Source organism: Hipposideros armiger, unplaced genomic scaffold (genome assembly GCF_001890085.2).
Source record: "Hipposideros armiger isolate ML-2016 unplaced genomic scaffold, ASM189008v1 scaffold_195, whole genome shotgun sequence".
NCBI classification, from domain to species: Eukaryota; Metazoa; Chordata; class Mammalia; order Chiroptera; family Hipposideridae; genus Hipposideros; species Hipposideros armiger.
The window spans coordinates 1,759,764-1,781,865 of NW_017731545.1; the positions used below are offsets into that span (position 1 = coordinate 1,759,764).

A 22,102-nucleotide genomic window follows, 5' to 3' on the forward strand; every position below is an offset into this window, starting at 1 on the left:
ATTATTATTTTCTAAACAATATACACATTTATTACTTCACAGTTGCCATGAGTTAAGGATCTGGGCATGGCGTAGCTGGATTCTCTGCTGTCGCACAAAACTGCAGTCAAGGTGTCAGCCAGGCTGTTTTCATCTGGTGGTTTAACTGGGAAGAATCAGCAGCTGTCAGGCTCATTCAGGGTGTTAGCAGAATTCACTTCCTTGTGTCTATCTGCTGGCTAAAAGCCACCCTCAGGTCTACCTGCAGTTATGGTTCTCTGCCACATGGCCCTTGTCATTATTTTTTACTTCTTGTGTATTTGTGTGTATCCCTTAATTTATTGTCATAATTACGTATGATGTTTCTACTTTTGCCTTTTAACCTTTATACTAGCTTATAGTTAGTTGATCCAGTGCTTTTACTAAGTGTTTCACCTTTGTCAGTGAGAATTTTTTCTTTCCTATATTTTCTCATTCGTATTTTTTATCTCTTCTTACCTACTTAAAGAAGTCCCTTTAATATTCCGTGTAATACTGGTTTGGTAGTAATGAACTCCTTTAGCTTTGTCTTGTCTGGGAAATTCTTTATCTGTCCTTTGATTCTAAATGATGTTCTTGTTTTTAATTGAGTGTGACAACCATTGTTTTTTATTTAGACAGTTTATATTTAATGCTCTTATGGGTTTATATCTACCATTTTACTTTATATATGTTCCCAATGTTTCATTCATAGAGTTATTTATTTTTGTTTTTCTTTCTTAATCTCACCAGTCAATTGAATTCGCATTTTCAAAGAAGTAGCTTCAGGATTTGGTCTATTCTCTCTATTATGTTTTGTGACTGCTTCCATAATTCATTGCCACAAATATACTGCTAACAAACAACCACAGTGGCATACCACAATAAGGATGTTTTGCTCATGCAGTTGGGGTGAGCTGGGCAGCTGTGCTGATCTTGGCTGGGTCTTCTCACAGGTCTTGGGGTTGATTGTCTGTTGGCCAGTCTAGGCTGGCCTTTGCTCTGCTTCACATGCTTCTTTCCTTTACCAGGCTACATTGGGAATGTTCTCATGGTGACAGAAGAGGTGCAGGAGATTGAATGGAAACACACAAGGCCCTTGAAATTTAGGCTTTGAACTAACTCATGTCACTAATAATCCAAAGCAGGTCACATTGCTAAGCCCATAATCAGAGTGACAGGACACTACATGGCAAAGGACCTAAATACAGGGAGGGTGAAAAATCATGGCAACCCATGTTCTCACACACACACACACAAAAAATAATGCTGATGATTTTTGTCATGGCCTTCTTTCTCCTGTCATAAAGAGGTACAGACTCCAGTGTAGCCTGGAGGAGGCTAAAACCGTTAGTCTCCTCTCAAGACAGTGATCTGGGAATTACCAGTGCACTAAGTTCAAGTTTTTCATACTTTATGGCTTGAAGTCTGCACTGCTGTCCAGGTGGGAGGAGTTTCCTTGAAAAATATGAAAAAATCCCTTTGTCCTCCTTTCATGCAGCCTGCCTAGTGTTTTTCTTTGAATAATTGTGGACTTTATTATCAGCCTTTTGCTGTTCTTTTGGTCATTCAGTAAATACTGAGTATATCCCATAGGTTTAGGAGCCTAGTCTAGTGTATGGTGAGTCTAGTACTATCTAATGGCAGGATAAACATACAAGACAAATGAATTTACAATAAGAGAATTGTCCTGAAGGATAAAAAAATTGTGGTGGGACCATAGCAGAATAAAACCTAAGTCATCTTGAGAGCATCAGCATAGACTTCACAGAAAAGAAAGGTTTTGATTTAAAATTTCAAAAACAAATTTGAGCTTTCTAGGTGAATAAGCAGAAAGATTTCCTTGACAGAGGAAACAAAATGTGCAAAATAAGGAGGTATTAGAGACCATGGGTTGTTAGGGGAAAGTACAAGTTCACTGTTGTGAAGCACGAAGTGAGGGAGTAACAGAACATGAAGCAAGGACAGGAGATTGAGGCAAGGCAATCAAAGCCTTGCGTATCTTGTAAAAGGGTTTAGATTTCATTTAATTACAACATACCTGATGATGAACCACTAGGAATCTTTAATTAGAAAGGATACATGGTCAATTTCCAGTTCACAGGAAGACTTTCCAAGGGCCAATAGAGTGTCCAAGAAAAAGATGAGGAGTGACTGAACCAGAACAGTGGTTATGGATGAATCTGGGAGATATTTTGGAGGATTGATAGAACTTGATGTTTTACTGCATACGGGAATGAAAATTTGCAGAAAGGGGAAATATCAAGGATGACTTCAGAAACTGGTTGGATAGTGGAACCATTTTGCAAGATGGGAATAATAACAGTGAATGTATTATTTGATGGAGATACCATGATTTCTGATTTGGGCAAGTTGAGTTTGACCTTCCTCGTAAGCATTTGGATGGATACATAGCACTCAGTCAGCAACCAGTGCCTACTGAGGTAGACTGAAATATGACCTACCAAAAGATGTCCACATCCTAATCCCTGGATCCTGCAAATGTTACCTTAGTTTTAGAGTCTCTGTAGGTGTGATTAAGGATCTTGAGATAAGGAGTTTATCCTAGATTATTTGAGGGCCCCTAAATGCCATCACAAGTGTCTTATGAGAGAGAGACAGAGGGAGATAACACAGACAGAAGAGGAGGAGGCCATGTGACCACAGAGGCAGAGATTGGAGTGATGTGGCCACATGGCAAGGAATGCCAGCATCCACCATAAACCACCATAAGCTTGAAGAGGCAGGAATGGATTCTCTCCTAGAGCCTCCAGAGGGGGCATGGCCTTATTGACACCTTGATTTCTTCCCAGGATACTGATTTTGGATTTCTGGATTCCAGAACTGTGAGAGAATACATTACTGTTGTTTTAAGCCATCAACTGAATAGTACTTTGTTACAGCAGCCACAGGAAACTAACATAAAGGTCCAGAGGCGAACCAAGGAAGGAAAACATGTCAAGAAATAAGGACATCTTCACTCACCAACAAAACTCCTTGAAAGAGTTGTTTGTGCTTATTGTTTCCATTCTCTTTTATTTTTATGCTATTTCTTATCCTTCAGGTCTCAGCCTGAGTGTCCAGAGGACTTCTCTAACCACTCAACCTAAAGCAGCTCTCTAGGTCTTATTTTCTACATGCCATCTATCATAACTTAGTATTTTCCCATTTACTTGGGCATTGCAAGTTGGTCTTGTTCATTGCTAAATCCCCAATACCTAGAATGTTATTGTGTACCAGATGGTAGGTGTGAAGTATAAATTTTAAATGAATGAATGAATAAATAAATGAACACTTGGGCCAGCCAAGTGGTGCGATGGTTAAGAACTGGCTTGGGACGCCAGAGGACCTTGTTCGGATCCCACATATGAGGGCCAGTGACACTGCCCTCCACAGCTAAGATGCTGAACAACAGCTCAACCTGGAGCTGGGCTGCCATGAGTCACCTGCGATGGCGTAGGCTGCAGCCCCTGTGGCAGTGGGTTGCCATGGGCTACCGTATGTAGCCAGCAGCCAGCGTGAGCGGCCAGCAGCCGCAGTGAGCAGCTGTCCAGAAGCCGGCGACTGATCTGCCTCACCCAGGAAGAGCACAATGATGGTGCCAACTTGGGCCAGTGAAGCAACGTCCTCCACAACTAGACTGAAGAACAAAAGGACAGCAACTTGTCTGTTCCCCTTCTCCCAATTCCCCAGCACTGTTCCCATCCCCCCAATTCCCCAATAAAAATCTTAAAAAAAATAAAAATAAAAATAAATAAATAAATGAACACTCAATGTGATAGTTAGGGTGTATGTGTTTGTGTGTGTGTGTGTGTGTGTGTGTGTGTGTGTGTGTGTATGCCTGTATACCCTGATCAGTGGCGAACCTCTTAGAACAGGAAGGACTACACCTTATTTATTATTTACTTCTGGTACCTAATTGAGTGCCTACAACTCATTGTCCTCCATTGAATTTCAGTTGAAAGAATGATTTAACTTGAACATCTAATCTTTCCTCTTTCCTCTTCTTAAAACTGAGTGACTTAAATTTATCTGTCATTTTTTTTTCTGAAGTCACCCATAAAATAATACTAAACAAAAAGGCTATTTTTTAATATTTTGAAGATAGAAATTTACTTTTATCGTTAGACATTCTTTTGGGATCTTAATTGCATTAGTAATACATGAAACTGTCCTCCTTTAAAAACAGGATAATGCAATTAAAGTTGAGTTCCCTTTGATCAACATCCAAGCCTGGTTCTCCTTCTCCTCAGAAATAGCCATTGTTATAATGTGAGTGTGTATCCATCCAGACCTCTTTTTTATGCTTTTATATGAAGTCCATGTATTCATAGAAAAGATACTACCATTTTGTAGCAGTGTTTTCTGTATAAATGGTGTCTCTTGGGTATGTGATGTTTTGAAATTCAACTTTTTAAGATCTAATAATGTTGATATGCACAGGTCCAAGACACTTCTTTTACCTTCTGGGTAGTATATACTGTATGGAATGTGCCACATTTGTCCTTAAACATTTGTTTCTGTAATTTTGTTATTGCAAACAGTGCTGCAATAAACACCCTGTGCATGTCTCCTTGAGCCCCTTGCAAGAGTTTTCACAAGCTATATTCCCAGAATTTTTCCTGCTGAGCTTGGAAACACTCATGTTGAAACCAAATGTGGCCATATCAGCGACCTTCCTCCAAAGCTTTTCCTAGTTCCCTAATACTTAGTGTTAACAGTATTTTTAACTTTTGCCAATATGATAGATATGAAAGGAGATATGATTGTTTCAATTTTATTTCTCCAAGTATTATTGAGATTGAACACTTTTGTGTGTTTATTGGTCATTTATATTTCCTGTCCATTCATGCCCTTTGCCTATTGGGTTGTTTGTTTTAACAGGAATTCAATTGTTGGACTATTATATGTGTTGCAATTATTTTTTCCATATATCTATCTTTTTTAAAAAATACTTTTTAGTGATACTTTATCATAACTCAGATTTTGATGTGGTCAGATATGTCAATATCTTTCTTTTATGACTTTTGCCTTTTGCATTTTTAAGGAAGGAATTTTCCACCACCAAGATAATAGAGATATTCTCCTATATCTTTTTCTAGTAATTTTAAACTATTTTTGAAAGTGTTTTTAGGCTGTTAATGTATCTGCAGATTATTTTTGTGTACTGTATGAAATAGAGGATCAAATTAATTTTTTGCCATATGGGTAAGCAGCACTCTTTGTTGTAAAACTTATTCTTTCCCCACCAATTCAAAATGCCACATTTAGCATGTATCAACATTTCATAATTGTCTGGCTCTTTTCTTGATTCCATTCTGTTCTATTCCTACTCCAATAAAATGTTTTAATAATATGGCTTTATAATATGTCTTAGTATTCATTAGGAAATTTGGCCTACTCTTTGTTCTTATTTTGTAAAATTTTGTTGACTACCTATTTCTCCACATTTACTCTTTTATTATCAGTGTATTTAATTTTACAAAAAAATCTTGCTGGGCTTTTGGTTGATATTTCAAATAAATGTAAAAAATACCAGGTTGTATACTATTATTTTTTCCTAATGTCTTTAAAATATATTATTTCACTTTCCCTATGTATTATTCCCATTAGTAAAGAGCAGGGCATACCCAGGTCTTGTGGGACCTAAAGTCTATACAAGTTGGGAGCCCTCTTTAAGAAAAAGAATGCAAAATTATGAATGCAATAGTAGTTGTGCATCAGGAGGGACCCGTACAAGTGGGAGCTGTACTGGGGAGCCTGGACCTCTGGCTTTATTAGTTTTGTGGTAAACCCACTTCAGATAAGCAGTCTCACTTAGAAAGTCCTCAGTTGGTTAAGAGCTCGCTCAAGGGTTTGAGCTCTGAGCAACAGCGGTTCGATTCCCGGCCCGAGCTGAGCAGCCGCTGAGCTGCCAACAGGTAGCAGGATGGCTCTGCTTAAAAAAAAAAAAAAGAAAAAGAAAAAGAAAGTCCTAGCATGGGCTGGCCTAGTGGCGCATTGCTTAGGAGTTGGCTTGGGATGCCAGCTCTGAGCAGCAGGGCCCCAGTTCAGATCTCACATGAGGGCCAGTGACGCTGTGCCCTCTACAGCTAAGATGGTGAACAACAGCTCGACCTGGAGCTGGGCTGCCGTGAGTCACAGGCGACAGTGTATGCTGCAGTGGGGCTGGCCAGCAGCGGGCATGAGCTTTCGCCAGCTGCCTTGAGCCACTGTGAGCACCCGTCCAATGGCCGGCCGTGACTGCCTCACCCAGGGAAGAGCGCAATGATAATACCAACATGGGCCAATGAAGCAACGCCCTCGACAACTAGACTGAAGAACAAAAGGACAGCAACTTGTCTGTTCCCCTCCCCAATCCCCCCCCCCAAAAAAAACCTAGCAAATTTTGCCTTCGCTCTCACTAGAAAAAAGCACTGGTTCATGACTTCTAAGCTAGGTAGGTGGTGTAAACAATAAAATAACAATTAAATTTGCAGCCTCAATCGTGGTTTTAGTTCTAAGCTATATAATACCACTTCTCAACTTTTTCCTGGGATAGTACCTCACATTTGAGGATATCAGGGCATATATGAACATTAACTAATTTAACTTCACAAAACCACAGAGACACAGGAAAAAGAGATAGAGCGTCACCTCACCCAGTTCTGAAATGCAGCCACCTCAGGAAGAGCGTGGCAGCTGCTTAATAAGCTGCAACATCCTGTGACACTTTAGCCAAGACAATTAGTCGTTGTAGTTGGTAATTGTCCCATGAACATTAGACTGTCAAGCAGTGAAGTCTCCAGGATTATTAGTGCATTGCAAATCTAATCCATTCTTTCTGACTTTTTAGTAATTTTATCCTAATTATAAAAGAAATATATGCACAATGAAGGTCCAGTTTTATTTTAGTTGTCTTTTTTATAGTCCTTCAGATTTAAAACTCAAAATAAGAAAAGACTATCTTTTTTTTAAAAAGTAAAGTGCAGCTTAAGAATAAAGAGTTATTGATACACACACACACGCGCGCGCGCGCGCACACACACACACATATGGCCTGACAATTAAATTCGCGAACTCATCCTAGAAAAAATGCTACATACCTGAATATCATTACTGTCACTTTCGAAGTACTCCCCTTGGGAAGCTATGCACCAATTCCAGTGCCTAGTCCACCCTTCAAAGCAATTTTGGAACTCTTTTTCTGGAATGGCCATCAGAGCTGTCATCATATTACCCTTGGTGTCCTAACTGTCATCAAAATGTCTTCCTTTCGATACTTCCTTTATCTTCGGGTAAAGAAAGTAGTAATTGGGGGTCAGCTCAGGTGAGTAGGGAGGGTGTTCTAATACAGTTATTTGTTTACTGGCTCAAAACTCCCTTACAGACAGTGCCGTGTGAGCTGGTGCATTGTTGTGATGCAAGAGCCATGAATTGTTGGTGAAAAGTTCAGGTTGCCTAACTTTTTCACACAGCCTTTTCTGCTCTTCCAAATAGTAAACTTGGTTAACTGCTTCTCCAGTTGGTACAAATTCATAATGAATCATCTCTCTGATACCAAAAAAGGCTAGCAACATCATTGCAACAAGTTCGCTAACTTAATTGTGCAACCTCATATACAGAGGGTGCCAAAAAACACCTCTTAAGTATGTATATGTCTCTTAAAATGTGTACACATTTTTTGGCACTCCTGAGGAGTGTGTGTGTGTGTGTGTGTGTGTGTGTGTGTGTGTGTATTCAAAAAGTTTGCTGCTGAGCAAAATGAACCAATGATAGTAGAAGTCAGAAGAGCAGCTACCATTAAGAGGTATATTAGCTGAACAAGGGATAAGTGGAAGCTTCTGGACATTGGAAATGCTTTAGATTTCATTTGGGTGATTTTTATGTGGGCATAGATACATACAGAATTCCATGCACTTTACTATATGTGTTTTATATCCTAATAACAAAGTAAATTAACCTAAAAAACATGCTGCTCTTGTCCTCATGAGACTGCTGGAAACCCCATGTGGACTATCTGGAAAGTTTTGCAGGGAGCAAGGCATATTCAGAAAATAGAGACATGATACATTTTATTCTCCCCAAAGCATCTTTCTTCAGAAGAGGGACTCTAAGTGCTTTGCTTCTCTCTTATGACGTTTTCTCTCCAAAAGAACTACTCCTTATGTTGGGATGTGAGTCTCTCTCATGGTACCTTCAACATTATGTTCATCCTTATACGTGCCCTTTTCACCTCCCTGAGCATCTAATTTTTCTCTTAGAATTCCATTCTCTGTCATTCACCTCCATCTTTGCCAGAAGATGGGGTTGAGAGGTTTGGGGTTGAGAGCTATCTGCACGGCAGTTGCGCTGGCAGGTGCTAGAGCACAGTGGGAGAGGAGGAAACAGAAAGGATGGAGGCTGCTCCTAGCCCCACAGCATCTGCCGTGACAGTTAGAAAGGTTAGAAAGGTAGACAGAGCAGCAGGCCCATGCTGGCAGCAGCATCCCTTGAGCCTCCAGCAGGGCCACCGTCCCTCTTGCATCTGTGGCAGCACTCCAAGGAGGGGCAGCCCCTGGACACAGTGTCCCAGGCTGCTCTGAGCTAAGGCCCAAAGGCTGCAAGCAGATGTCATGGCTGAGAATCCCCCAACAGAGCAGGCACTGGGTGAGCCAGAGACGAGGAGGAAGGGGTGGGGAGAGAGGAGGAACAGGGAGAGAGAGAGACAGTGGGGAAGACTGGGGAAGAGGAAGAGGGAGGGGGAAGGGTGGGGAGGAGAAAGACTGACAGAAGAGAGACAGGCAGGAGAAAAGGAAAAAGAGGAAGGTGGCCGAGAAGCACGAAGGGGAAAAGGAGCTTTATAGACCAAGTGGGAAAAATTCTTTTCTACTGTAATTTTTAGTGAAGGTTAAATACATAAACACTACCATGATTATTGACTTTCCAGGACATATTAAAGACAATAAAGCTCAGCTCCAGTTCTTCTTGCTTAGAAAGTAGAAAAGTGAAAATAGTGGCCACTGTCAGACTGCATGTCCACATTATTTTCAAAAGGAAAGCAGCCCTTTTGCTAATATTTAATGTTCAGATAGCACTGACATAGCTAATTGTAGTCTTTTCCACATTCTGCCTTAAAATAATTTCAAAGCCTGGCATCCAGAAAGTTGATAGTCAGCTGTTTGCAAACTTCAAAGGGGGCTCTTATGAAAGGATCATATAGTTTAGTAACTGGCAGAGGTGGAGGGCCTCCTGGGTGCCAGGCAAGGCCCAGGCCTATCACTGGCATCATTTTATCTCCATCTTCTGGATGAGCACACATTGAGGTGAGAGTTGGGGTGAGATGTGAAGACCCTGTTCTTTCCACCTCATGGTGCTGCCCTCTGCAATATAATAATTCTTCAGATATGCTGCAGTTTAAAAACACATTACCATGCTGTCTCCAATTTCCTGTGGCTCTGCAGATATTTATCACCTGATTTCTGTCCTTATGCCATTCTCTGTCTCAAAGATGCTGAGCTCAGCAGTAGCAGCCAGGACTTCCAGAAAATAGTCAAAGATCCACAGGAGCCTGTCTCGCCAGAGGCCAGGGAAAGCAGAAACAACCAGGTAACGGTCATTCACTGGTGCCTGGGACGTGGGATAGTCCTGGGGAATGCTTGTGTGGTCAGGGTCAGGGGCAGTCCTGGTGCTGGGGTCATTGCTGAGAAGTTCTAATGTCTGATGTGGAAAAGACCCCACTAGCACTAAGGTTGAGGAGAGAGCAGGCACAGAGGAAACAGGCTGCGTGTTTGAAACAGACAAATTAGAGCCTCCCTCATATCTTCAAGAATACAGGTCAGAATGGAATTTCATCCCTTCTCTACCTTCCTTCACCTCATTACCTGATTTCAGGAGCCTGGGACAGATACAGCTGCTCGTTTAAAGCCACTTTAAAAGTTCAGACTTTCTGAAGAGATTTACACATTGTCCATATACTCAAATGATGCATCGTTTTCCTTTCTGCCTGATTGGACTCTGCAGACTACAGAGATGCCCACCACAGCTCCCTGGAGAGCTACTGTTTGGTCTGAACAGGAGCCCCCCCCCACCCATGTCCTTCTGCTGCCAAGGTGACATTAATAGAGCTCTGCATGTGCTGCTCCTGCCGCCCTCACCTAAAGAAGGGAAAACCTATACCAAAGGAGGCCACAGTTAGCCAGGCTTACTTCTTGTCTAAAGTTGTCAGCCTGGTCCTACATTAGCACTGTGTGTGGCCAGAATACCAAGGCATGTTTCACTACTCAGCTCCTTCACCTTCTGGTCCTCCTGACTCTTCCATCCAGCTGGGCCAAGAACCCATTCCTGAGCTCAAGATGAGGGGGCAGGTACAGTGTCATTGCTTCCTGGACTCCAGCCCTCAACTCTTTTATTTTTCCTTTCCATCCTTGGACAAAACAACGTTTCTGTTGCCCATCAACTCATGCAAAGGAAATCTTGGAGAGCAGAGGAGGAAAGAGGACATTTTCCTTAGCACAAGGCCACCTGGCTCATCCTCCGGATTTTCACACTGTCTCTATGGAAAATGCATTCTTATCCCACAAACCACCAAAGGACCCAACCTGCTGTATTCCATGTGCTGATTTAGTCTCTGCATGGAGGTTGGCACTCACAATGGTCAGGCACTCCCCTAGGTGCTAAGAATACCCACAAGACCAAAACACAGCCTCAGCCTTCAAGAGGTGGTGGCATGCTGGGGGAGAGGAAAGCCCCCTAATCAGCATGTGAAAAAGAGAATGGAAACATCTCAGAAGAGGGGAATGAGGGACACCTGAACCTTTAAAAGAAGGCTATATGGCATAGGGAAATGAAATATGAGGGAAATGAAACTAGTGAATGGAATTAATAAAAAAAAATTGTGCAAAGGACTTCTGCTTCTGGAAACAATAGTATAACAGAAACTGGATTTGCTGTCCTGCCTGAAATAACCAAAAAGTTGCCAAAATATATAAAATAACAGTTTTTAAGACACTGCTTGTCAGGTAACAAAGTAGAGTGATGCCTGAGAGATGAGAAACAAGCAGGTAAGTCCTCTGATTGCCCTGAACTACTTGAGAGAGTTCCAGGCCACAGCACAGAGCAGGAGAAACAAGTGGGAGCCCAGTGGTTTTCCTGAGTTGAGGAGACAGATCTGTAAGTCCATGAGACTAAAGCCACTAAGGTTTGCAAGATAGTACCAGAGAGGAGGGAGCTGCACAGAGAAAGAGAGATGTTAGGCACCAGCAAAGGGTCACTCTTGAGTATTCAGCTGAGTACTGATCAGCTCATGCATGTGGGGAAAATACTGAGGGTCAGGGAGAAGAAAGAACCTCCCAAAAGTATTAGCATAACAGTGCCCATTGCTCATACAAGGCTGGGAAGAGTGCCTGATCCTGTCAGCGAGACTGGAAAACCTTATGACTCACAAGCATTGGGAGAGTATACACAAGAGTCTTGCATCAGTAGTAGGGAATAATTAGCTCTAGATGGAGTACTGCTCCAGTACTGTCTAACAAATTTTTAAAGCAGGAATGAAAAGGATAAAACTTCATCCAAGTACCTTAACTGAGTCCCAGAGCAAAGTTCAAGAATATTTTTAAGAATACAAAATTATCAGCCAAACAGGTTAAGTCACATGTTTGGAGTCCAATAAAAAATTGCCAAGCAGGAGCTGGCCGAGTGGCTCAGTTGGTTAAGAGTTGGCTTGGGAGCGTGGGCTCTGAGCAATTGGGCCACCAGTTCGGTTCCCACATGGGCCAGTGACACTGCGCTCTCTACAGCTAAGATGGTGAACAACAGCTCGACCTGGAGCTGGGCTGCCATGAGTGGCCGGTGATGGGGTAGGCTGCAGTGGGTCTGCAGTGGGCTGCCGTGAGCCACCGTGAGAGGCCGGCAGCCATCATGAGCAGCCGGCAGTGGGCGAAAGCCACCATGAGCTGCCATCCAATGGCCAGCGAGCGACTGCCTCACCTGGGAAGAGCGCAATGATCATAATACCAACATGGGCCAGTGAAGCAACATCCTCCACAACTAGACTGAAAAACCAAAGGACAGCAACTTGTCTGTTCCCCTCTCCCAATTCCCCAATAAAAATCTTTGCCAGGCATTCAAAAAACTGGAAACATATGATGTGTAAAGTGGAGATAATTCAATAAATTGAAGCCAATCCAGATCTGAAGATGTTACAATTAGTGTACAAGAACATTAAAACAGTTATTATAACTATATAAATTATAGTTATAATAGGTTAAGGAGAGACATAGAAGATATAAAAATACCCAAAATAAAACTTCCAGAGATAAAAACTACAATTCATGAGATGAAAAATACAATAGCAGTTTAACCACAGATTAGATATTACAGGAAAAGCATAGTGAACTTGAAACAGAAATGAGACTTTTTAAAAAAGATCAATGTGTCAGTGAGCTGTGGGATAACTTCAGGTACTTAATATATATTTAATTGGAGTCCATAATAAAGGGGAGAGAGAAATTGGAACAAAAAAATGTATTTGAAGAAATAATGACTAAAAGAAATTCTGAATTTTATGAGAACAATAAACCCACAGACACAAGCTCAACAAACAGCAAACACAAGAAACATGAAGAAAAATGCAATAAAGACAATCCTAATCAAATAGTGGAAACCCAGTGGTACAAAGAAATACCTTAAAAGCAGCCAGAGGGAACAAAAGACAAGTTGGGAAGAAAGGAACAAGGATAAGGATGGCAACAGATTTTTTGTTAGAAACAATGCAAGCAAGAAGACAGTGGAGTCACATCTTTAAAGAACTGGAAGGAAATAAACTGTCAACCTAGAACTTTATACCTAGTAAATATCTTTCAAAAATAAAGGTGAAATAAAGACTTTTGCCTATACACAAAAGATGGAAGAATTTATTACCAGCAGACTCATACTATAAGAAATGCTAAAGGAAGTCCTTCAGCCAGAAGGAAAATGGTACCAGATGGAAACCTGGATCTATACAGAGGAATGAAGAACACTATAAATGGTAAATAAATGGGTAAATGTATAAGATTTTGTTCTTATTATATCTCTTTAAAAAATAATTGCTTAAATAAAATTTAAAAACCCAACATAATATGGGGCTTACCGTATTTGCCGGCGTATAAGACAATTTTTTGGCCCTGAAAAATATGCCTCCAAGTGGGGGGGTCGTCTTATACGCCAGGTACACTTCAGATAGACTGCCCATAGTGCTTGCCCCGTGCCATAGTGGCCTCCCGATGCCCGCCCACTTCATTCCACATACCGTTCAGGCATCAGCAGCGCTGCTGGGTGTATGCTCGGCTGTTATGCGATTTTGCTGTTATGCGATTTTACCACACTCGCAAAATCGCACACAGCCGACCATACACCCAGTATGATAGCGCAAAATCGCGAATCGCGATTTATGTATATGTTTTATTTCATACAGCCTTGTGACAGTTTTCCTGCATGTCATAAGCATTTGAATATAAATATAAATGTTGAAATCAAATCTGATATTGTTTTACCTTTTATTTGGTGTGTGGAAGGTGTGCGGAAGAGGGGGTAGTCTTATACGGCGAGTATATAACAAACTCTGTATTTTGAGTGGAAATGTTAGGGGGTCGTCTTATACGCCCAGTCGTCTTATACACCGGCAAATACGGTATATGTAAAAATAAAATGTATGAAAAGAATAGCATAAAAACCAAGAGAAGAGAAATATAAGTATTCTATTTTAAAGTTCTTGTATTATACCTGAAGTGGCATAATATCAACTGAAGATAGACTATAATAAAAGATGCATACTATAAAGTCTTAAAAAATACTAAAGTTACAAATCAATTCCAGATAGCTGTATCTAATAAGCCTACAGAAAAGATAAAGTAGAATCATAAAAACATATGATTAATCCAAAAGAAGGCAAAGGGAGAGGGAAAGGGTAATAAATAACAGATGGGACAAATAGAAAACAAATAGCATGATGACAAACTTAAACTTAACTATATCAATGATTACATTTATGTAAATGGCCTAAATATCCCAATTAAAGAAAACATAAAGCAGATATAGGTTGGATAAAAAAGCAAGACTCAGTTATATGTGGATTACAAAAATGCACTTTAAATATAAAGATACAATAGTTTCAAATTTAAAGATGCAAAAAGATACAACATGCTAACATTAATCAAAGGAAAGCTAGAGTAGCTTTATTCATTTCAGACAAAGTGGATTCAGAACAGGGACTATTACTAAGGATAACAGGTCAAGAGGACATAACAGTTTAAATATTTACTCATTTAATAGCAGAACTTCGAAACACATGAAGCAAAAACTGATAGAACTGCAAAGACAAATAACTATATTTGGAGACTTCAATATCCCTCACTTAATAATTGATAGAACAAGTAGACAGAAAACCAATAAGGATATAGATTTAAGAACACTATTGACCAATTTTCTTAATTGACACTTATAGAACACTGTACTCAACAATAGCAGAATAACGTTCTTACATGCACATGGAACATTTACCAAAGTGGCTAGACCATATTCTGGGCTACAAAATAAGTCTCAGTAACTTTAAAAGGAATCAAATCATTTAAAATATGTTCTCTCACAACAAAAGACATTACAAGAAAATAAAACTACAGATCAATAGCTTTCATGAATGTCAGTGGAAATTTTCTAATAAAGGTTTTTAATAAATTGAATAATTATAGAAAAATGATCATATATCATGACCAAGTAGGGTTTATTCTGAGAATGCAAGGTTGGTTTAACATATGAAAATCAATTACTGTATTTCCCCATGTATAAGACGCACCTTAATTTTGGGGCCCAGAATTTGAAAAAAATGTATTACATAAAGTTATTGAGCTCAGGTTTTATTCATCATAAAATTCATACAACTCCTCATCACTGTCAAAACTCCCAACCATTAGCTTGTCCTCATCTGTGTCTGATGACGAATCACTGTCTTCCTATAATGCCTCGTCCTCAGTTCCATCTATGGCATTTGAAATGCCACACCTCTTAAATGACTTAACAATGATCTCAATCTTGATATTATCCCAGGATCTTTTCACCCAGGTACAAACTTCTCCTATAGTTGGTTTCTTCACGCTTCTTGCTGGTGTCAAATTGTCCCCAGAAGACTTCATCCATTGGCTCCATTCATCTCTCATGGCAGCTTTGAAGGGTTTGTTAATGCTGACATCAAGTGGTTGGAGCTGGGATGTCAAGCCTCCAGATATGATGGCAAGTTTTGTTTTTTGCTCTGCAGCAATCTTCTTTGTGTTTTTTGGTATGCATGCCCTGAACTAATCAAGCACCAATAGGGCAGGTTTGCATAAGAGCCCACCTGGTTTCCTGCTCCAAACTTTTTCACACCAGATCTTCATCCCATCCTGATCCATCCAACCCTTGTCATGAACGTGGACAATCACTCCTCGAGGAATGTCTTCTTTTGCCATTGTTTTGCATTTGAAAATCAGCGTAGGAGGCAGCTTGGTTCTGTCAGCACAAGAAGCTAGAACAACTGTATAATGGCTCTTTTCATGGCCACTTGTCTTCACAGTTACAGTTTTCACCCCCTTTTTATCAACAGTTCTGTTACTTGGGACATCAAATTGAAGGGGGATTTCATCCATATTTGCAATCTGTCCCAACTCAAACTGATGTGTCTTCCGACATTGAATGACAAAATGATAAAATTCAAAGACCTTCTGCTCATAGCTTTCAGGAATCTTTTGGGCAAGGCTGGTGCGTGTACGCATGCTTAGTCCATTCCATTTCATGAACCTGAAGCACCTCTCATGGCCTTCTTCTGCTGTGGCGTTTTCAGTAGGGTTTCTTCTTCCCGTAGCCAGTCTCCGATTGTATTCTCAGTTGGAGGAGGACCAAACTTACGTTCAGCAGCACGATTTCCATTCACTTTTGCAAACTGGATCACTTTTAACTTGAATTCAGCACTGCATGAAAATCTTTTCTGAGCCATTTCTGGGCAGAACGTGGCAAACGTAACCTACCGTAATATACTGGTAACAAGTGCGAAACAATAAGTGCAAAGACAAGCGCAAAAAAAGTGGGAAATGCAAGTTAAAAAACTACAACCACTGTATAAGATGCACCCAGGTTTTAGACCCCAAATTTTTCAAAAAAGGGTGCGTCTTATACATGGGGAAATACGGTAATGTCATTCGCCATATTAACAAACTGAAAAAGAACACCTATATATTTATCTCATAATTGCAGGAAAGGCATCTGAAAATTAAACATTCATTCCTCATAAAACTCTCAGAAAATTAGGAATGGAAGAAAACTTCAATTTGATAGTGGCTAGTTTTGAAAAACCTGTAGCTAACTTCATACATAATGGTAAAGACTCCATGCTTTTCCACCAAGGTCAGGAACAAGACAAGAATGTCTGCTCTTACCACCTCTGGTCAAAATTATACTGCAGGTTCAAGCAAGTTCAAAGACAAGAAAAGAAATAAAAGGCATCTGGTTTGGAAAGAAAGAATTAAAAGTCTCTTTTATTTGAAGATAACATAACCATCTAGAATCTACAAAACAGCTACTAGAACTAATAAGTACTTTGGTAAATTGCTAAATACATACAAAATTAATATGCAAATTTCAATTTTATCTCCATATGATAGCAATGAACAATCAAAAATTGAAATAAATATTATTTACAATAATAGTACAAATATACAAAATACTTAGAAATCTGACAAAAGATGCTCAAGACCTGTGTACACTAAAAACTAAAAGATATTTCTGAGAGAATGAAATAAGATCTAAATAAATGGAGCGATATCTTGATATCCCATGTTCATGCTTTTGAAGACTCAATATTTCCAAAATGTTCATTCTTCCCAAATTGACTAATGCAATCAAAATTTCAGGACAAATTTTTATAGAAATTGAAAAATTGATTTTAAAATTCACATGGAAATGAAAAGGGCCTAGAGTAGCCAAAACAACTTTGGAAAAAGAACAATGTTGCAGGACTAATACTACTGATTTCAAGAGTTATTATAAAGTTCTTTTAATTAAGACAGGTGGTACTGATGTCCAAGTCAACAAATAAGATTAATGGAACAGAAGATCCCGGTATAGGCTCCTCATATAATCAAAAAGCTAGTGACAAAAAGCAGATTGTTGTTTGCCTGTGGTTGCACAGTGGCACGGGGTGGGAGGGAGGACATAGAAACATGAAAGCTTTTGAGAGTGATGTGTATATTCATTATTTTTATTGTGGTAATGTTTTATGAGTGCATGCATAGGTCAAAACTTTTTATAAGGTACACTTTAAATATATGCAAAGTACTGCATGTCAGTTATACCTCAATAAAGCAGTTATAAAAACCTAGTGCAGCTTTCAAGTTATACAAAAGAATAAAAGTATTTTATGTTATTATTACTAACATCTACAGAAAATTAGGAGGTGCCAGCACTGTTAAACATCTATCTGTCTGTCTATCTATCTATCCATCCATCCATCTATCTTTATTTTATCCGCATAACAACCTTATGAGATAGGTGCTGCCCTTAGCTCCTTTTTACAGATGAAGAAACTGAGGCCCCACAGAACACAATAATGTTCCCACTGCCACACAGCCAGTAAGTGGAGCCAGGATCTGAGTCCAGGCAGCGTGTTCCAGAGCTCGGGCTCTGAGCCACTGTGGGTGTTGATTCTCATGTCTTGCCATTGTCATTTGCAGGGAAAAACTGCAGAAGGAGCCGCAATTGAGGAACTTTCCTCAATAGTCCAAAGTGGAAATACTAGTGAAATGGAGGTAGGGCTTTGCGTGCTGTCTGTTGGCCCCTACGTGGTTCCCTGCTTGGCACCTGAGCCAGTGTGCCCTTTCCTTCTCCAGGACTCCCTGCCTCTCTCTACAAGTTCGTATCTGCCACCTCCTTTAAGGCCTGCTCCACAGAACCTTCCTTGGAACCTTCCTCCACAGATTCCTTACTTTACTGTGATTAACCCTTTATTCTCTGTCCCTTGCACAGCTCGGACCTAGAAGTTACCTTTCTTAGCTCAGACCTAGAAGTTACCCTTTCTACATCAATTATTTGCAACAATTTCAGTAAATAGAGTTTTTCCTCTTTTTCCCATTGTCCAGAGAGAAAATATTCCTTAGGGGCAAAACATTTGTAAGAGTTTTCTGCAACTATATATATCATATGTACATACATATGCTCATATATACACCTATATGTATTATATGTCACTCGTCTGCTTCCCAGGTTCCAGGAAGTACTCTCTCCTGTGACAGATTCAGGCCAAGGGGTAGTAGCATCTTCCTCCAGTTGCTATCCCTGGGGCACGTCCTCATCTTTGTTGGTTGCCCTTCACCCTGCCCGCTTCACATGCGGTCCTTTGTTAAACCTGCTTTGTCCACTCCATTGGTGTGTGCCATCTATTTCCTGCTAGAAACCGGAAGATTCAGGTAAAGGTTGGCAGGGCTCTGTGGACACTGCTCAGGATTTTGAACATTTCCTAAGGAGCAGAGGAAGGCTATGAAGGTTTTAAGTGGGAGATTGACACCATCAGACATTCTCATTCCCCCCTGATGAGCACATTTTAAACTTTCAGTGGATTCCCAAGTGCCTCTTGTTGGTAGGTCAGCTGACTCAGCATGAGTCAGCTGGAAAGTCTAGAGAGTCCTTGAGGGGGGAACATGGAACAAGAGGTTGAGTCATCTCCACAGAGGTCCCGGGACAAATTCTGAACACTAATCCCAGATACTAAAATTCTGAGAGAGGACCAATTTATCACACTCCTTTCCTCTCCAGATTCTGACCAATTAAGAAGTCTTCACAGAAGTCAGCTAGGGATAAAAATACTTTATTATGGTTAAATCTGAACTGGAAAGCAAAGCTTCCTGGAACACAAATGGATTTCCTACTTCCTCCTACTGAATTAAGTGTACACACCTGGCTATAGGCACGCCTCGCCCTTGGGGCAGTGTCCCCGGGCTAAGTGCAGGGAGGAGAGGAGAATGCATGCATCCCAGAGCAGGATGTGCTGCTACAGAGAGAGTGCGCTAGGCCAGCACATGGTCCATTTTCTGAATCTCACTTTAGCATGTGCTATGGAACCCCCACCCATATCATTCTGGCACTGCTCATTCCTCAGCATCCTGAGGAGGAGGACTTCAGGTGCCTGGTCTTTCTCCAGTGCTGTACCTGCAGGCAGGTCAGAATCTTTGGGCAGCAGCCATCAGCCAATAACTGAAGGCAGCTGGAGAATCAGTACACCAGCTCCTTTGCCTCTTAGGTGGGTTCTCCAAGGTCCCCCTGAGATCTCGGCAGGATTGAGTCCATGGTGGTAACCCACTCGTTAAACACTGCATTGGTGTCCTTCCTTGCCTCACTTCCCCACTCCTCTCGCAGGATTTCCTGACATCACTCCCCAAATAAACTCAGCTCAGAATTTGCTCTGGGGAAACCCACATGAGGGCACTCCTTGTGCCCTGGGGAGGAGAGGGCCAGGCACACAGCAGAGGAGAGTGATTTTCTCTTTGATATTTCTAAGAGGGTAGCCATTCCTTCAGGAACCCAAACAAGGATGTGGAGTGGGGAATGGTTCCCACTGCATTAGAAGTACTGGAGCCCCAGAGGGATCTGGGCCAACAAGGTGGCTTGATCTCCCATGTTTATATCCCCTCCCTTCTGGAAAAAAAAAAACCCTACTGAAATGACAAAGAATCAGAAGGGCACAAATTTACAAAGACCATGAGACTGGGAAAGGAAATGTTGGAAGAAGAGCACTTTAAAATGTTTAGAGTGAAGAAAACCGATGGCAGAGTTTACACTGGCTTAGCACAGCTGGGAAATGTGAAACTCAGGTGCTATTATGAAGGGAGGGACTAGTGGGAGGTGTGTGACATCTCTAGTTGTCCACGGTAGGCCAAGGACATGGAGCTTCTGTGGAAAGTGGGGCAAGGACCTGGCTGAAACATGATGTCTGACAGTCTGCTATGGAATATCGGGGACACTAGGTTCCCTGCAGATGGCACTTAGCTTGTCATCTATACCCTAAGTGAAATAACCAGATGACTGTTCTCTGGAGAGATTGAACAGAAGCAGTTCCAAATTCAGGTTCAGTCTGCATGTATGAGACTATGGAATGGGGAAACACAGAGAATAGATGAATAAGTGGAATTTTACACTTCAAATGAAGGAATGCCTGAATCTCTCCTCCTGTCATGTTTCCAAATGCCAGAAGCCAGGTTGTTGTGTTAGATTTTTATTGCTGCTATAACAAATTACCACAAACTCAGTGGTTTAAACAACATAAATTTATTATCTCTTGGTTCTAGAGGTCAGATACCCCAAACAGGTCTTACTGTGCTAAGATCTATAATAGGTGCAAGCTGGGCCCTATTCTTTCTGGAGGCTCTAGGGCATAATCCGCCCCCTTGCCTTTGCCAGCTTCTAGAAGCCACTTGCATTCCTTGGCATGTAGCCCCTTCCTCCACCTTCAAAGCTAGTAGCACAGCATCTTCCAATTTCTCTTTGACTCCTACCCTCTTGCCCCCCTCTTATAAGGACTCATGATTACATTGAGCCTATCCAGAGAATCCAAGATAATCTCTTTGTCTCAAAATCCTTAACATAATGACATTTGTAAAGTCTCTTTTACCCTATAAAGTAACACCCACAGGTTCTGGGGATTTGGCCATACACCTATTTGGGGGCCACTGTTCTGTTTACCGAGTCCCTCATGCAGGAGATTGAAGAACTTAATTCCCCCCAAAACCTGACAGGCCTGAAAAAAAGGCCTCCAGATAATGTCCCTGGAGGTTGTCATCCAATAAAATTGCAGGTTAGTGCTAGATCACCCCACAAAGTGCCCAGTTAGCTGTTGAGTTTTGCTGCCTACCAAGCTCTGTTGATTTTAGGGAGCTAGAAATGTGCTCCAGTGATAAAAGGGCATAAACCATGAACAAAGAAGACAATGAAAAGACCTGGAACCTAAACAGGAGCTGCGAAATAAGGAAGCAGGTGGCACAGCAGGCAGTTGAGCTGGGCCAGGTCAGAGGAAGGGGGAGGAGGAATGAAGTCACACATTGTCTCCAATGCCTGGTTGTCTGGAGAATAATACTGACAAACACCTGGCCAATCTGATAAGGCATGTGGAAAAAATTAGGAAACCAATAGAATCAAAACAAAGTACCCAGATGAGAATGCAGTCATATTACACTTCTTTGCTCAGTAACAGTGATATTTACATTCTTATAATAATGTAAGTATTTGCTGCTGTAACCCTGAATTGTGCTATAGTTATATTGAGGGTTGGGGGGAAATGGGATATGGGGAAGAGGGTTGTGTAAGAGGGTTATATCTACCCATCACATGACTATCGAAAAGGAATTTCAAAAACTGATGAATTAAGAAATAACAGCATAAGCACACATTCAGAAATACAGAGGTACACACCAAAGGAAATGAAAAAGTTGAAAATGCTAGCCAGTGGGGAGAGGGACTTAGAAGGACAGAGGACTCCTGATTTTCTTTGTAAGTTTTTAGTAGTAGTAGTAGTAGTAGTAGTAGTAGTAGTAGTAGTAGTATTTTATTTTTTACTATATGCATGTATACTTTGATTTTTAAAAACTCTGAGAAGGACCTCAGAATGAATCATTTTCCTCTAAGCTATAACACCTTCTTAGACACCTCTAAATGGACTGGAAGGACTCAGTGCTAAGTTTCCAGGTGGCTAACTAAGGACAATTGGACCTCCCAGGCTCCACCTCACCACCAAACTGCCTGAACAGTCAGTCTCAAGATATACAAATTCTTGTGTTTCACAATGAAAACACTTTTGGGGACAGATGTATTTTGGTTATGCAATTAATATGTATATAATACTATCGTGCTCTAACCTCTATCCCATGACACAGTTAAAATATGGATCCTATATCAAAGGCCAGCTGAAACCATTTATTTTTCTGACCTTCATGTGAGAACTTGTTTTGGTCCTTTTATAAATTTTTCATCTTATTAACAATGTCTCCTTAAAGACCACTTCATGGACGGTGTAGAGGCTTGATCACTGCACTGTACACCTGAAGCTGATGTTGTATAATATTGTATGTCAACTGTAATTGAATATATATATATA

The 22,102-nt window shown here is 40.8% G+C and overlaps 1 protein-coding gene across 1 annotated transcript in view; it reads left to right on the forward strand.

The window, feature by feature from the left end:
- CFAP61 (cilia and flagella associated protein 61) overlaps nt 1–22,102 on the forward strand; it is a 323,912-nt gene that overhangs the window by 101,297 nt on the left and 200,513 nt on the right. The window contains exons 9-10 of the mRNA XM_019653120.1: nt 9,467–9,564; nt 17,694–17,768. Of these exons, the coding sequence (XP_019508665.1) occupies nt 9,467–9,564; nt 17,694–17,768 (173 nt within the window). The remainder of the gene's footprint in view (nt 1–9,466; nt 9,565–17,693; nt 17,769–22,102) is intronic.